The sequence below is a fragment of the Rhinolophus hipposideros genome (genome assembly GCF_964194185.1).
Source record: "Rhinolophus hipposideros genome assembly, chromosome: 3".
Lineage (NCBI taxonomy): Eukaryota > Metazoa > Chordata > Mammalia > Chiroptera > Rhinolophidae > Rhinolophus > Rhinolophus hipposideros.
This window is the reverse complement of record NC_138049.1, coordinates 74,332,549-74,349,589: the sequence shown is the minus strand read 5'-3', so window position 1 is coordinate 74,349,589 and position 17,041 is coordinate 74,332,549. Positions and strand designations below refer to the sequence as shown.

At 37.3% G+C, this 17,041-nt stretch overlaps 1 protein-coding gene across 2 annotated transcripts in view; it reads left to right on the top strand.

Moving 5' to 3' along the window:
• The window catches only part of KCNQ5 (potassium voltage-gated channel subfamily Q member 5), a 534,612-nt gene that overhangs the window by 500,192 nt on the left and 17,379 nt on the right, over window positions 1–17,041 (top strand). For both annotated transcript variants that reach the window (XM_081041006.1, XM_081041007.1), the window contains one exon: window positions 7,604–7,712. In XM_081041006.1, coding sequence (XP_080897132.1) covers window positions 7,604–7,712 — 109 coding nt within the window. The remainder of the gene's footprint in view (window positions 1–7,603; window positions 7,713–17,041) is intronic.

Here is a 17,041-nt window from a genome sequence, read left to right as displayed (position 1 = left end):
TCAGGGAGATTATTTTTCTTCATTCTAAAAGATATATTATTTTTGTGACGGAAAGGCATCTTTAAGTTATTTATGAAATTTTAAGAAAAATACAAATCATTTTTAATCTCATATGCTAGTATAGCTAATTTCACTTTACATATTCTCTTCTGGTTGGTTTTCTTTTCACATATCATTGTATATAGTTATAATCAATGTGAGTATCTAGCTTCATAGTTTAATTTTATTGAATATTTAAAAGTATTTTTATATTATTATAGTCTATTAATAATTATCTTTTGTAGCTATTTAGTACATCAATATGGATAAATACTGTAATTTATAGTTTCCTACTTTGAGACATTAGAATTTATATAACTATTTTTCTACAATGGGCTATCATGCAATAAGCATTATCTCATTAAGCTGCCTGTATTTTTTTTTAATTATTTTCTGAAGAAAATTTCTCTTTTGGAAACTTATAAATTGCTGAAAATAAGATTTTTATTCTTTTTTATTGCCGTAAAAAATGCTCCAATTTACATTATCACTAGCAATGTCAAAATGTACCAGGTTCACTTCAATTTTGTTAGTATTAGTTGTTATTCTTTTGCTAATTAACAAATTATAAGTCTATATTTTCACCTAATTTTTATTTATTTATTCTAATAATGTTGAATAGTTTTCAGTCATTCTTTATAACTAGTGGTCTCTCCAGATTTACTTATTTGTACATTTGTATTTTGGATTATGATCTATTCAAATAAGTTCCTTATACATTATAAATATTAAGCCTTTTTATATCTTTTGATTTTTTTCTAATCAAGCGTTTTTGGCATTACAATTTAGTTATTTCAAATAGTAACATGATCAAAGCTGTCAGGTGTCTCCTTTATAATTTCTTCTATTGGTTCAAACATTAGGACATTATCATTCCTCTATAGACCAACCAGGTGATTTCTGCTGGGTTTTGACAATTTGATCTTATTTTGGTCTATGAACTTGTAAGCTTCCTATATGTAAAAACAATAGTGACTCCTTTCAAAGAGTACAGTCCCAAGGCCTGAAAAGAATGGGGTTTCAGATGACTGATGAGTAGAGGACAATAACCAGAATTCAGAAAGCTGAGGACTTTAAGTAGAATAAAAATATGACAAAACCTCGTTCCTATGTCACCAATTTCTCCAGGGATATTTTCTGTTTTTTATGATTCAGTCATTTTCTGTTGTCTTGTGAAGCATCTATATTGTCTCAAATTGTTCCTGTAGAAAATACGCTAGCGGCACCAGGGGAAACATGGTGCCATGGTGGAATTAGTCCAAATCCAGTGGCAGGTTGTCAAACACATTCCTCAGCTTCATCTGAGAGAAACCAGAGCATTTCATTTTTCCATACACAGTAGTGTCCTGGACCTTGGCTATACTGGATTCCTTTGGGGACCTTAAAAAAACTCTGATGCCTAGGTTACAACCTTCAGTTTCCTGATGCCACTGGTCTTGAAGTCATTATGGGTATTGAGATTTTTTTTTAATGTTCCCCAGGTAACTCTAATGTATAGCCAAGGTTGAAAAACATTGTAATCATTTCATTAATAAATGTAAAAAAAGAAATCTAATCTGTAAGAGGAAGTGACCAAGAGAAAGAACTAGAAACTACCTGTCCTTTTTTCATAAATACCTGCATCTAGGTGGCAAAATTTCAGTGGGAACAGAAAAATGGGCTTTGGCCATAACAGAAGTTTCCAGAATGTTTCTTTACCTTCTCCCTCATCATCTAAGGTTCAGGTGGACTTTTCCAGACACTATAAAATAGATTTTTTAAAATGTGGGAGAACAAAATATTTGAAAGCAAATCTTGAACTCTGATAATTAATAGGAAACAGAATTGGGTTGGGAATGATAAATGGTTTTATACTTCTTTTTCTGCAGGCAAGGATTGTGCACTAGGGTAGGCTCACCAACCCTAAGAGGATTACCCATAGGGAACACCTCACTCCACTAGCATTTTGCCCATCATGACTGGGGTTTTTCCAGATTGATTTTCGCATAAGCTTATGGTCCCATAACCCTGGTCTCCCAAAATACCAGGGCAGAGGGCCAGATGTGTGGTTGGAGAGCAGAGAACCAGCCTTGGCTGAAAATTTAGCTCCACCCAGGTGCCATAGAGTTCAGAGAGGGTTTTAAGCTTCTAGAAACCATAAGAAAGACATTTAATATGGTGTTAACCTCAGTGGAAAGAAAATTGATATCTCAAGATACTTATAAAACAGAAAGATGGCATTTTTGTGGCTTTAAAATAAGGAGAAAACTTTTCTAACTCAGCCCTTGCTTCAATACCTGCGAGCAAATATATATTTCCTATTCATTTACTCTGACCAAACCTAAAAAGAAAAAATGTTAAAGACTGAGAGTTTATGCCATGAATAATCATGTTTAAATGATATAATAAAATTCTACAATAAGATGCATTTGGATATGATGCAATTGGTGACTGACTCCCATCTCCATCTTCTGCCTCGTATGTTCCTAAACAAGATGGATAGACCGAAGTTCTTGTTGGGGTACAGGACAGACGTGAGGGGGAGCAGCACCAGGCTGGGAAGGAACTCATAATCACTTGGGATGTTCCCACTTCTATTTACAGTCAGTGCAAACATTATAGTTTCACTATCTTCACATTTGTTCTTTAGTTTTTTATTATTATTAGTTTCAGGTGTATAAAACAACATAGTGATTAGACATTTACACCCCTCACAAAGTGATAACCCCAAGTCTGCTACCACCAGACACTGTACATAGCTATAACAATACCATTGACTATATCCCCTATACTATACATTCTATATTTTTTTACTTATAGTTAACATTCAATATTATTTTATATTCAGTTGCAGGTATACAGCATAGTGGTTAGACATTTATATAATTTATGAAGTGATCCCCCCATTAGTCTAGTATCCATCTAACACTATACATAGTTTTTACAACATTATTGACTATATTTTCCATAATGTTTTCGATATCCCATGAATATTTTGTAACTACCAATTTGTACTTCCTAATCCCTTCATCTTTCTCACTCATCCCCCAACTCCCCTCCCTTCTAGCAACCATCAGTTTATTTTCTGTATCCATGAGTCTATTTCTGTTTTGTTTGTTCATTTATTCTGTTCTTTAGATTCCATATATAATGATATGATATGGTATTTGTCTTTCTCAGTCTGACTTCTTTCACTTAGCATAATACCCTCTAGGTCCATCCATATTGTTGCAAATGGTAAGATTTAATTCTTTTTTTATGACAATGTAATACTCCATTGTATAAATGTACACAATTTCTTTATCCAATCGTCATCGATGGGCATTTCAGTTGTTTCCATTATCTTGGCTATTGTGAATAGTGCTGCAGTAAACATAGAGGTATATATATCTTTTCAAATTAGTGTTCTGGATTTCTTTGGATAAATACCCAGGAGTAGAATTGCTGGGTCATAAGGTAGTTCTATTTTTTAATTTTTTCAGGAACCATCATACTATTTTCCACAGTGGCTGCACAAATTTGCAGTCCCACAACAGTGCACAAAGGTTTCCTTTTCTCCACATCCTGGCCAACACTTGTTATTTGTTGATTTATTGATGATAGCCATTCTGACAGGTATGAGGTGATATCTCATTGTGGTTTTTATATGCATTTCTCTGAGGATTAGTGACATTGAACGTCTTTTCATATGTCTTTGGCCATTTATATGTCCTCTTTTGAGAAATGTCTATTCAGGTCCTCTGCCCATTTTTTCATTGGATTGTTTTTTCAATGTTGAGTTGTATGAGTTTTTTATAGATTTTGAATATTAACCCCTTATCAGATGCATCATTGGCAAATTATCTTATCCCATTCAGTAGGATGTCTTTTTGTTTTGTGTATACTTTTTTGTTCATTGTGATAGTACACACCAGCTGAAAAGTTTTTTCATTAATTTCATAAAATTCCCTGTATTTTATATTATTTAACTATTTGGACCTGCATCATCATGTTATGATTGGTTATATTGTATTTTCCAGGAGATAATCCATTAATATAGGCATTTCAGGATCTGCCTTCTTTGTAACCTCTCCACGGTGTTCCTCAGTTTTCTGAGGTATAAGATGGGACCATGTTTGAAGTGGTTCTCACTAGACTTCAGATGAGGAAAAGCAGTCATATGCTTCTATTTTGAAGGGCAGTGTAAGGTACTCTTGTGAATTCTGTACTGGGAATCCTGATAAAGTGCGTTATTCGATATTTCCCTCGGGAAGCTAACCTCTGAGTACCTCACAGGACTCCATAATGGTGCCTGATGGCCTTGGCTCTGTCAGCCACCCAGCCTGTATGTGAGCTCTCCCCTCCCCCCACCTCTCCCACACCATACACACCCTCCTTGCAGTTGCAGGGTATGTGTATTTCCAAGTCTCCTTTGAGGTGTGGACTGGCTCAGCACATGGCCATGGTAACCACGCTGCTCCAAATCTGATCCTCTATCGTGTTGTGGGGTCACTTTATCTGAGACCATGATAGCCAGGTGCACACAGCCATGTGAAGGAGAATGTAATGCAGGAGAAGGGATACCAGATGCCAACAAGAGAGGAAAAAAAGACAAATCTGGAAGGAGTCAGAAGTGAGACTCAGGGTCGGGCAGTGATTAATAGTGTAGCTCCAGAACCCAACTTCCTAGATTTAAATTCTGGTTCTGTCCCTTACTCTCCATGTGTCTTTTGGCAGCTATCTTAGCCTTCTGTGCCTCACTTTCATAATCTGTAAAACAGGAAGTAAAAATAATACATACTTCATGGGGTTTGTAGCAATTAATTAAAGTTCTTGGCACATAATTTGATTTCCTTAAAAAGCACTTATTATTATTATCATCATGATTGTTGTTTTTGAGTGAAGAATTAGAAACCATGAAGAAAAGTTTTCCCAATTGTATTAGTTTCCTAGGGGTGACATAACAAATTACCACAAACTGGGTGGCTTGAAACAAATTGTTTTTCTCACAGTTCAAGAAGTCAGGTTGTCTAAAATCAGGGTGTCACCAGGGTTGGTTCCTTCTGCAGTCTCTAAGGGAGAAGCCATCATGTGCTTCTCAGTTTCCGGTAGTCGCCAGCCATTTTCTGTGTTCCTGTGTCTTCTCCTTTTTGTCTTATAGGAACACTTTCATTAGGTATAGGGCCCCGTCATCCATCCTAATCCAGTGTAACCTCATCTCGAAAGTTACCTTAATTACATCTGTAGAGCCCCTTATTCCAAATGTCATATTCTGGTGTTCCAAGTGGACATGAATTTGGGGGTAACACTATTTGGCCTACTATACCACCTCAGAGCAGGTTAGGATCAAATCAGAGGAAGAAATCATGAACAGTTCCTAGAAGAACGTCATCTAACCTTGGGCATGATGTAATTGTGTTGTGTGAGTGGTCAGTCAAGCAAAATGGGCTGGATACCCTCAAGGTCATCACTGAGTCAGAACCAACTGTCAAACACAGAGTTAACCAATGTACTCTCAAACTGTGGCAAACTTCTCTGGAGAGAAGTTGAATGTACCCAGCAGGCACAGGCTGCACCCATCAGGCAATGCATGTGCTGAGCTCCTCCCCTGCCCTCTCCTGACATGTTACATGACACTAGTGAACCCACTATTGAACACATTCTGACACTGGGTAATGCAATGGCAAGGTCAAGGGCTTTGGAGCCTCAGGGAACTGGATTTTAATAACATGCTCTACAACTTACTAGCTCCACTTATCACCTTTGTGGCCTCAGGTAAGATACTTATCTTCTCTGCGCCTCAATTGCAACATCTAAAAACCAGACATAATATCACCACCAACTTGTAGAGTTGCTATAAGTAAGAAAACTAATGTATGCAGAAGCTTCACCTAAGTGCCTGGCATAAATTTCAGTGAAGGGTTGCTATTACTATTTTATTGTGAGGTGGTAGTTCTGACTCTTCCCCTTACTAGACTTCAGGGCACCAAGGCCAAAGATGAAGAACCATCTGCATCACTTTCCCCACCATCACCTCCACTCTCAGCACCCAATAAACTGGGTAAACACACAGTAAATAGTCAAATTAAATGGCACATCAACTGCATTTCATTATAACCTCTGCTTCAGAATGGACCTTATATATATAGCCTTTGGTCCTTTATAGCCAATAAATGAACCAATAGCCTTTCAGTGTTTTAATCCAACCAGGACAGTCCAGGACAGTCCATGGAAAAGTACCTTTTTTTTGGGGGGGGGGGGGGGAAGAGGAATAGAACATTAACCGTGTGTATTTCCAGGATTTTTTTTGGGGGGAGAGGGAAGAGTAGTATGTTTTTCCCAGGACTCATCAGCTGCATCCAAGTCAAGTTTTGTCCTTTCAGTCTTACTTGTGGAGGGTGCAGCTCGCTAGCCCATGTGCGATTGAACTGCAGCCCTTTTTGTCCAGAGCTCACGCTCTAACCAATTGAGCCACCTGTCTGCCCAGCAAAGTACCTTTCATGCCTTAGCAAATGGAAACTAGGCAGAGCAAAGGCAACAGAAAGCCATGTTAGTCCTTTAGTGTTTGTCAGCATTTAAAGAGGCTTAAATAGAATTTGGAGGCTAAATAAGTCATCTCTCATGAGTGAATTTGTATGACGTTGTTACCAAAGTAATACATGTTCATTGTAGAAATTTTAGAAATATAGCCAAGCGAAAAAAGTAAAATAATTCTTAATCCCAGAGAGATGTATAGATTTTTTTCTGAAATAAAATATTGTGACTTTTTTTTCCTGTCATTATTCTTCGACATCATTTTTAACAGCTTCCTAATATTGGACTATATAAATCTACTAATATTTATTTAACTGATTCCCCATTCCAGGAATTTTCATTTATTTTCAATATTTAGTTGCTGAATACAAAGCTGTAATGATATGAGTGTATTCCCTGTTAATTTTATAAATCTTTACTCATTTGGTATTTTTTGTAACCCTACCCCCTTTTCCAAACTTTGCAATTAACCCAAAAGTTCATTTGCTCAATTTATGAGGAACTGATTTTATTATCCACTCTGAAAATCAACCAGTGCTGGCTGTGTTGTCTTAAGCAAGCTCTCTGCTGGGCAGCCTGTGTCCAGTAACTGATAAGTAATGAGTGTTCTTGGGTCTGACTACTCACTTGTTCAGGGCATAGGGCTAGTGGGGTCAATGTCTTGGGTTTCAAGCTCTGTAGAGACAGGCCAGTTAGTTAAGTGTCCATAGACTGTTTTTCTAACTCCAAACAGCTGTTATTTAAACACTGGCTGTTAGTTTCAAAGAACTGGGCAAAAGAGCAGGGTGGATCAACACAAATCCATCACCACTAAAGGAAATCCAGTGTGTCAACATTTTCATCTTCCCCGTGGAAAACAGCTTGGGAAGGTATTCGTGTCAAATCACATAAAATTGGTGAGGTTGTAGAAAAAGGAGAAGGAATAATTCTGGGGAAAACAATTGGCTGACTTTATACAGATCTTGACTTATAAGCTCAGTCTGTGAGTTCCCCCTATTTCTATGTGAGACAAGTTCAACAGCACATTTCAAATTGCTGGTGGTGGTACTTACCTGGCAGTTTTCTCTTGCAGCTGACACAGCCCTTGGCACCGACGATGTATGTGATGAGAAGGGATGCCAGTGTGATGTATCTGTAGAAGACCTCACCCCACCACTTAAAACTGTCATTCGAGCTATCAGGTTGGTGGAAAACCTTTGACAAAGTCATTCAGAGACCTACCTCTGATTATTTGAATTACTCTGTTGCTGAGTTGCTTCGCCTGCCAGTAAATCTCCTGAAATAATTACTTCCTCTTTTCCTATTCATCTACATGCCTATGAAATTCTGAAATATTTTTTTTCTTAATACAAAACTCTACTGTGTTCAACGCAGCGTATGTGATCAAAGGTGGGTGAGATTTAAAAAGCCAGGCCATGTCAGCGAGATTACATGAGAATTGACTTGTCATGTCAATTGGTTACTCTCAGGACATTTAGTGTATAGATACAACCGGATGTCTTAAATGATTTTTATGATTTGATGTTCCAATCCATGTTCTGTACTTTATGCCAGGGAAAAAGCCCTCTAGGTTATTTCAAAACAGGTTGTGTCGGAAAATGGGAAGAAACCTAACATATTCTGCAGTCAGTTGCTCCTATTCTGCTGAAATGTAACTGTTAAAAAGCTGACCTTAACTTACTTCCTCTACTGATGGCAGAAAGGTAAGCGTGTACCCAAAGCAACTTATTTCCAGGATCCACTCCCTACAAAAAAATCAGAATCTGGACTAAATGAAGTGCTGTATGCTGAGCCTGCCCACTCCAATCCCTTTGAGAGGAGGTGTATCTGTCAGGCAATGCTGAGTGGCTGTGTTGCAAAGAAATACCGCTGATCTTTTTGGCTCTCTGCCTCTTACCAAAAAGCCAGAGGAAGAGCTGAACTATGCAACCGAATTTAGCTATTCAGATACTTGGTCTAAACTCAGATATCAGTATGATTGATTATTTAATTCTGTTTTGAGTTGGTCATTTAGGATCATGTTAGACATTGCTTTACTTTATAATTGGGAGTCACTGGGAAATTAGAAATGAGTTATAAATATTTTGGTAAATGTTTATGGGGGCAAAGAAAATCATGATATGGTGAAATGTGTACCCCAGAAGATGCTTAAACATTATCTATAACAGCAACCTAAAATGAAGTGATGTAAAGCCCAGTTACTTCCCGATAGAACCTTCAAGCAACAGTCCCTGTGGATGGAGGGACGAACCTTCTTATGTGCCCTAGACTGTCCAGATTATGCCTCTTTTCTCACCATAATTGTTAGTAACACTCCTGGTCTTTCTCAAAGTATCCCAAATTGGGGATACTAGAAGCCTAGTAGCATTTAAAGTGCTCAATAGCCACAGATAGCTAGTGGCCACTGTATTGGGCAGAGAAGGTGTTCAGTACATTTCCATCATTGCAGAAAGTTCTATTGGGCATTGCTTGTCCAGAAGTCACCTTGAAATTCTTTATATTCATTCATTACATCCATCAAAGACTCTAAAATGAAGGTGGGGCAATTCATCCAGGGATTAGTCTGACTTGCAACAAGTACAGTAAAAATCTTATCTAATGGGAGCAGATTAGGTTTCCTAAAAGTCATATTTAATCCAGTTTGTGTCATTTCCCAAGACCTGCCAAAGCTTTCTGCTTTTGCCTTGCAACCTATAAAAAGAACTGTGAGCTGCAAGAAAGGAAATGAAATAGGTTTATTCTGCTAGCTAAGCACTTTAGCAGCAGCTTAAGATTTACTTTCTTATACTTTCCTCTTGAAACTTGACTGATTTTTTGTAAAGTCCTTTGCATAATACCCTTCTTTTCAGAATTCTTTCTTGGTTCTTTTTTTTAACAGAACTTTATTATTTACACGTACCTCTTTTTTGTGGATTTTGGAAGCTTTCTGCTTGCTACTTTGTGAAACATGAGGGGCATATTTTTCTTCCCCATGTTATGATTCTGATTAGTAGGTATTTTTTTTTCTCACTTCTAAGTTCCATTTAAAATTGTTGGATTTCATTCAAACATAATTGCCACACTCAATAGTTAATAACTAATTGGAAATCTTTGACTCATGATAGTACCTAATTTCTAAAAATACATGATTATAAGACCAACCAATACAATTAACAGTTCTAAAAAGGAGTTTGCAGGTATAGGTCCCTAAATCTTACGCAAAAGTATCCTTTCCCTGAGTTTAATTACATAAATAAACTGAACGTCAGTTGAATGGAATGCTTTTTGCCAGAACATGCTCACCTCATACAGCTCACCTGAAAAAGTATTTTACATGTATATTACTGATTGCAAGTGTGAACCACCTATTATCCATCTCTAACATAGCGACTTTGTTTTGGCATTTTCCTTGATATTTTCAGTTGTTTCATTATTTAATATCACTACTTGAACATGCCTTTTGTCTTCCAGTAGCTCTTACAACAATAGTTTTTCTTAAAAACCAAATAAAAGTAAAAGGTGTATCAAAAAATATGTACTCCACTGCAAGGATGACAGCAGGAAAATAGTATTGTTACCTTCACAAAGAGCAAAATAGGAATTACTATTTTCTGTTATTAATATTTATTACGCATCTGCCATTTTATAGTTATTTCTGAAAGTAAAAATTCTCAGGTAATGAGGTGATTAAGGCCACTCTCCAAACTTATCTGGATTCTATTACCCGAGTGCACTTTGAGACTTTTTTTTAATGAATGACATCACTTTTTATAGTACTGAACAATGGCTATCCTTAAACATTTCCAAAATATGTCTGAAAAGACAAAAGAATGAGTAATTTTGTATAGTTACTCCAAGATTACCACAGATTATTCTCAAAATATTAGTTAATGGGAATGCACAAAGTTACTGGTTTTCAAACTCATCTCTGAGAGTGAAGACTATACTTATTTTTAACAAAAGTTCTATATCTTGTTAATGATTTAATTAAAACAATATTGTCTTTTCATCCATTCAAATTAACTTCTACATAGAAAGATGAAGTAAATAGATTAACAAGCAAATTGATAAACATTCTACACACTCACTTTTCAGTATATTATAGTATATTCATTTGCAAGGGCTGCCCTAACAAAATACAACAGACTGAGTGGCTTAACCAACAGAAATTTATTTTCTCACAGTTCTGGAGGCTTGAAGTGCAAGATCAAGGGTTCAGCAGGATTGATTTCTTCTGAGGCCTCTCTCAGCATGCAGATGGCCGCCTTCTCACAGTCTCTTCACATGGTATTTCCTCTGCACCCCCACGTATCTGTGTCCAAATTCCCCTTCTTCTGACACCAGTCAGACTAAATCCAGGCATACCCTAACAGTTTCATCTGAACTTAGACACCTCTCTAAAGGCCCTGTCTCCAAATACAGTTGCATTCTGAGGTACTAGGGTAGGGACAGGGCTTTAACATAGGAATTTTGGGGGTTCACCACTCAGGCCATAACACATGGCAAGACACCTGTTTTCATATCACTGAAAAATATTTTCTCAGGCACAATATCAGAATTTTCATATTAAAACTCAGCCCATCAATTACCCAACATCTAGACATTTGGGACTATCTGAAGAGGTTGACCAATTTACCTGTAAGGCTTGTACTTGGCATTGTGTAAACACTAAATAAGTGTGTTTAATCCTGGGCAAAATTCCACACAAAAATTAATATATGTTCATTTATCTGAAATAATAAATAAATGTTAAAAGTCATATCCAGTACATCTCAATATTTATAAAAGGGTCACAGAGAAATAATTTTTCTAAGTACAAAAGAAATGTTTGTTATTTGTTTTCCCACACCAAACTGGCTAGATAAGTTCTCAGATATGCCTACCCAGGCTACATACAAGTGCTGTGTAATGGACTGGGCAATTGGGAAAAGAGCTTTATCAGTTAAAATGTTGCAATGCAAAGTTTACCTGCTTCTCAGCAGTATTTTTTCATAGAATTACTATATCTAGGATCAGGCCACACTTAACGAAATCCTCAACAACAGTTGTACTCTCGTCAGCTTGTTTTATTCAATCATGTTTTGTGCCAGTTGTCAAGAAATAAATCAGAATACTGTACAACCTGTTTTTCTTGGGAAGATAACTGAAACAACCTGATGGAGATTTCTCATTATTTTGAAGAGAAATGACCAACAAGCTGTTCATTGTATCATGTTCTTAACTTCTCTTACATCTCTATGCAATAATCACAGTGCCTGCTATGTTTCACTTGTATGCAACCTTTTATTTCCCAGGCAAAAGCAGCCTTCTAGAAAATCAAATGAATAAATAAGGTCTTAGGTGAAAACTCAAAGAATTCTTTAGTTGAAGCGGCAGCCCAACTTTACCCTGGCACCACTGGCTAACTCTTCCCCATGCCCAAACCCTCCCCAGGGCTGCTCAAGGGAAGTAGTCCAAGAAACGACAGCCTCTGTGTGACCTTTGGCAACTCACTTCACCTCTCTGTGCCTCGTTTTCTCATTGGTGGAGTGAGGATGGTAACCTTGTAGGATTGTGGTGAGGATTAAATGAATTCACATTTGCAAAGCACTTAGGTCACCCGGTAAGCACTGTGTAATGCTATTACAGCCTCCAGGTATCAGAGCTCCTTAGTGCCTTCCCAGCAAGCTGCCTCCACTGCCCATCTTCCACTCAGGCCAGACCCTCTCCTTTCTGTACTCTGCCCGCTTCCGTGGTGTGTCACATGAGAGGAGCACCTCTTTCTCTTTTCTGAGGGGGTGCTCCCAACTTCCAAACATTTGCAGCCTTGCTTGCCTGCACCTTCCCCAGGAAGCATTTGCTGTTACCCGTTAAAGTTACCTCCTCACGACCTGCACTGAGGAATCACTCAGAGCCATGCCGCTGAGGCTGGAAGAGCAATTATTTCACCCAACCGTGAAGCGATGTTCCAAGTAGCTCTCCCCTTCGTCTTTTGGGTGAGTTTGCTGCCACCGCAGACACCCTCCCAAGAAGCAAGAGGACAGTGACAGGTAGAAGTTACCTGTCCCCTCCCTCCTCCACCCACACAGAGGCCTGACTACAGACCCTTTAAAGTTCCTCCCAGAGGGCAGTTCATTCACTCAGAAAATATGTATTGAGCTTCTATTCCGCACCAGGCACAGGGATAAACATTAACAAGAAAGATGGATCCCTGCTTAGGTTCATGAGGGGCTGCCAGAAAAGAAAAGTCAGTAAAGTTGCAGAGCAACATATCACTACAATAATAGAAGTCCAGGATATTTCCCAGCACTTACCTAAGAAGTGTCAATCAGGAAGGCTTTCTGGGAGAAAGGGTATCCAAGCAGAGATCTGATAGTTAGGTAGATTCCAGGCAGGTTGTTGAAGGGGTGCATATTTGGGCAGAGGGAACTACAATTGCGAGGAACCAAAGGTGAAAGTGGCATTGGCAGGTATTCATGCTGGAGGAGGACAGAGGATATGGGGACGAGAGTTTAGATTGAAAAGAGGAGCAGGGACCATTATAACAAGCAGGAAGACATGGAGGCTTTTAAGTACAGAAATAAATTTATCAGATTGGAGCTTAATTCTAACACTTAGAAAGATGCCCCTGATTGCAATGAGAAGAATGGACTGGAAAGAAGCGACTACTGTTGTTACAATACCTGGATCTGCTGGGGGCCTGAGCCAGGCAGTCACGGTGAACAGTGAAGGATGCATTTCAGAGCTCCTCACATGTAAAAAATAATAGGATTTGCATATTTACTGGTTGGAGAGGATGGAGTAAAAAAGGAAGAGAAATCAAGGGTGATACATCTAGTTGCCTGGTCAGACAGAGGCCAGCTTGAGGGGAAATAGTGCATTACTGAGAGTGTTGAGTTAGGGGGTCACAGTGGAGCCCAGCAAGCAGGTGAATCCCTGGATCTGAGGCCCAGGGTAAAAACCTGGAATGAGAACAAACTTGGTAGTCGTCAGCACAGAAATAGGTGGTGTACGAAAGTGTCACCCCAGGGAGAGTGTGGGAGTAAGACGGAGGATGGTCAACACAGAATCTAAGCCTCACAGATCCGGAAGGAGCTGCAAAAGTAAGAAGGCTCCAAGGGAAACACCCAGACAGATGGGAGACAGCATGGTAGAAGAGCAGCCAGAAGAGTGTTTCGAGCAGGAGGCAGTGGTCAGCTGTGTAAATGCTGCTAAGAGGTCAAGAAGATAAAGAGTGAGAAGGCCCTTTGAAAGTGACAACAGAGAGGCCCCCAGTGACTTTGGAGAAAAATTTAATAGAGGCATAAAAGAAAAAGAATAGATCAAAAGATACATAGAAAAAAATGAAAATGGAAATATATCAAAATTATTGGGATACTGTGAAAGCAGTATTAAAAGGGAAATTTATATCATTACAGGCCTATCTCAAGAAACAAGAAGGATCCCAAATAAACAACCGAATATTGCATATTAAAGAACTAGAAAATGAAGAACAAACGAAATCTAAAGTCAGCAGAAGGAAGGAAACAATAAAAATTAGAGTAGAATTAAATGAAATAGCAAACAAAAAGACAATAGAAAAAGTTAATGCAACAAAGAGCTAGTTCTTTGAAAAGATTAATAAAATTGACAAACCCCTACCTAGACTCACTAAGGAAAAAAGAGAAAAGACACAAATAAACAAAATCAGAAATGAAAGAGAAGTTACAACAAATACCACAGAAAAACAAAGGGTCATCCAAGAATACTATGGAGGACTATATGCCACCAAATTCAATAACCTAGAAAAAATAGACTTCTTTGAAATATATGGCCTTTCTAGACTAAATCATGAAGAATTTGAAAATCTAAACAGACTGATTAACAGTAAGCAATTTGAAACCATCATCCAAAACCTCCACAAAAGCAAAAGTCCAGGATCAGATAGCTTCACTAGTGAATTCTATGAAACATTCAAAGAGGATCTAATATCTGTCCTGCTCAAACTCCTCTAAAAAGTTGAAGAAGAGGCAACACTTCCTAACTCATTTTATGAGGCCAACATTACCCTGATATCAAAACCTTGTAAGCACAATACAAGTAAAGAAAACCACAGACCAATATCTCTGATGAATACAGATGCAAAAGTCCAAAACAAAATACTAGCAAATAGAATACAACAATACATTAAAAAGATTATACATGACAATCAACTGGGGTTCATTCCAGGGGCACAAGGATGGTCCAACACACGCAAATCGATCAATGTGATACTCCACATAAATAAAATAAAGGATTAAAATTTTATAATATCAATAGATGCAGAAAAAGCATTTGATAAGATACATTTATTTATGATTAAAACACTTAATAAAATGGGTATACAAGGAAAGCACCTCAACTTAATAAAGGCCATATATGACAAAGCCACAGCTAATATCATACTTAATGGTAAAAAACTGAAAGCTTTTCCTCTAAGATCAGGAACAAGACAGGGATGGCCCCTATCACAACTGTTATTCAACATAGTATTGGAAGTCCTAGGCAGAACAGTCAGGCAAGAGAAAGAAATAAAAGGCATCTAAATTGGGAGTGAAGAAGTTAAATTGTCACTCTTTGCAGATGAAATGATTCTTTATATAGAAAACCCTAAAGACTCCACCAAAAAAGCTATTAGAAACAATAAACAAATATAGTAAACTTGCAGGATACAAAATCAATGTACAAAAATTCATTGCATTCCTATATACTAACAATGAAATTTCAGAAAAAGAAATGGAAAACTCAATTCCTTTTGCAATTGCAACAAGAAAAATAAAATACCTAGGAATAAACCTAATAAAGGATGTGAAGTACTTATACACTGAAAACTATATTATTAAAAGAAATTGAAGAAGACACAAAGAAATGGAAAGACATTCCGTGCTCATGGATTGGAAGAATCAACATAGTTAAAATGGCCATATTACCCAAAGCAACATACACATTTAATGCAATCCCCATCAAAATCCCAATGGCATTTTTTAAAGAAATAGAACAAAAAATTAACAGATTTGTATGGAATCACAAAAGACCACAAATAGCCAAAGCAAACCTGAGAAAAAGGAACATGACTGGAGGTATCACACTCCCTGATTTCAGTTTATACCACAAAGTGACAAAAATCAAAACAACATGGTATTGGCAGAAAAACAGAAACACAGACCAATGGAATAGAATTGAGAACTCAGAGATAAACCCACACATATATGGGCAGATAATTTTTGACAAAGGAACCAAAATATACAATGGAGAAAAGAAAGCCTCTTCAATAAATGGTGCTGGGAAAATTGGAAAGCCACAGGCAAAAGAATGAAATTAGATGGCTATCTGTCAGCATATACCAGAATTAACAGAAAAATGGATCAAAGACTTAAACATAAGACCTGAAACAATAAATTGCATAGAAGAAAATATAGGTACTAACTTTATGGACCTTGGATTCAGGGAGGATTTTATGAATTTGACCTCAAAGGCAAGGGAAATAAAAGCAAAAATAAGTGAATGGGGCTATGTCAAACTAAAAAGCTTCTGCACAGCAAAAGAAACCATCAACAAAACAAAAAGGCAACCAACCAAATAGGAGAAGATATTTGCAAACAACACCTCCAGTAAGGGGCTAATATCCAAAATATATATTTAAAAAAAGAAAAAAAAAAAAAACTCATACAACTCAACAACAACAAAAAAAAAACAATCCAATTTAAAAATGGGCAATGGACCTGAACAGACTTCTCCCAAGAAGACAAACAAACGGCCAACAGATATATGAAAATATGTTCAACTTTATTAGCTATTAGGAAAATGCAAATCAAAACCACAATGAGATACTACCTCTTAGAAGTATCTTAGAAATACACCTGTTAGAATGTCTGTTATCAAAAAGAGAAGTAATAATAAGTGTTGGAGAGGCTGTGGAGAAAAAGGAACCCTCATACACTGCTGATGGGAATGTAAATTGGTACAGCCACTATGGAAAACAGTATGGAGGTTCCTCAAAAAAATTAAGAATGGAATTACCATACAACCCAGCAATATCTCTTCTGGGTATATACCAAAAAAATCTGAAAACATTTATCCATAAAGACATATGTACCCCTATGCATTATTCATGGTGGCCAAGACATGGAAACAACCAAAGTGTCCTCAATAGATGATTGGATAAAGAAGCCGTGGTACATATATACAATGGAATATTAGTTGGCCAAAGAAAAGATAAAATACTGCCATTTGCAATAACGTGGATAGATCTTGAGATTATCATGCTTAATGAAATAAGTCATACAGAAAAAGCCAAGAACCTCACTAATACGTATGTAGGATATAAAACTGAAAGCAACAAATAAACAAGATAAACAAAGATTCAAAAACTCATAGACACAAACAAAAGTTTAGTGGTTACCAGAGGGTAGGGGGAGGGGAGTGGTAGAAGAGGGGAAAAAGGGTCAAATATATGGTGATGGAAGGAGAACTGACTCTGGGTGGTGAACACACAATGGGATTTATAGATGATGTAATACAGAATTGTACACCT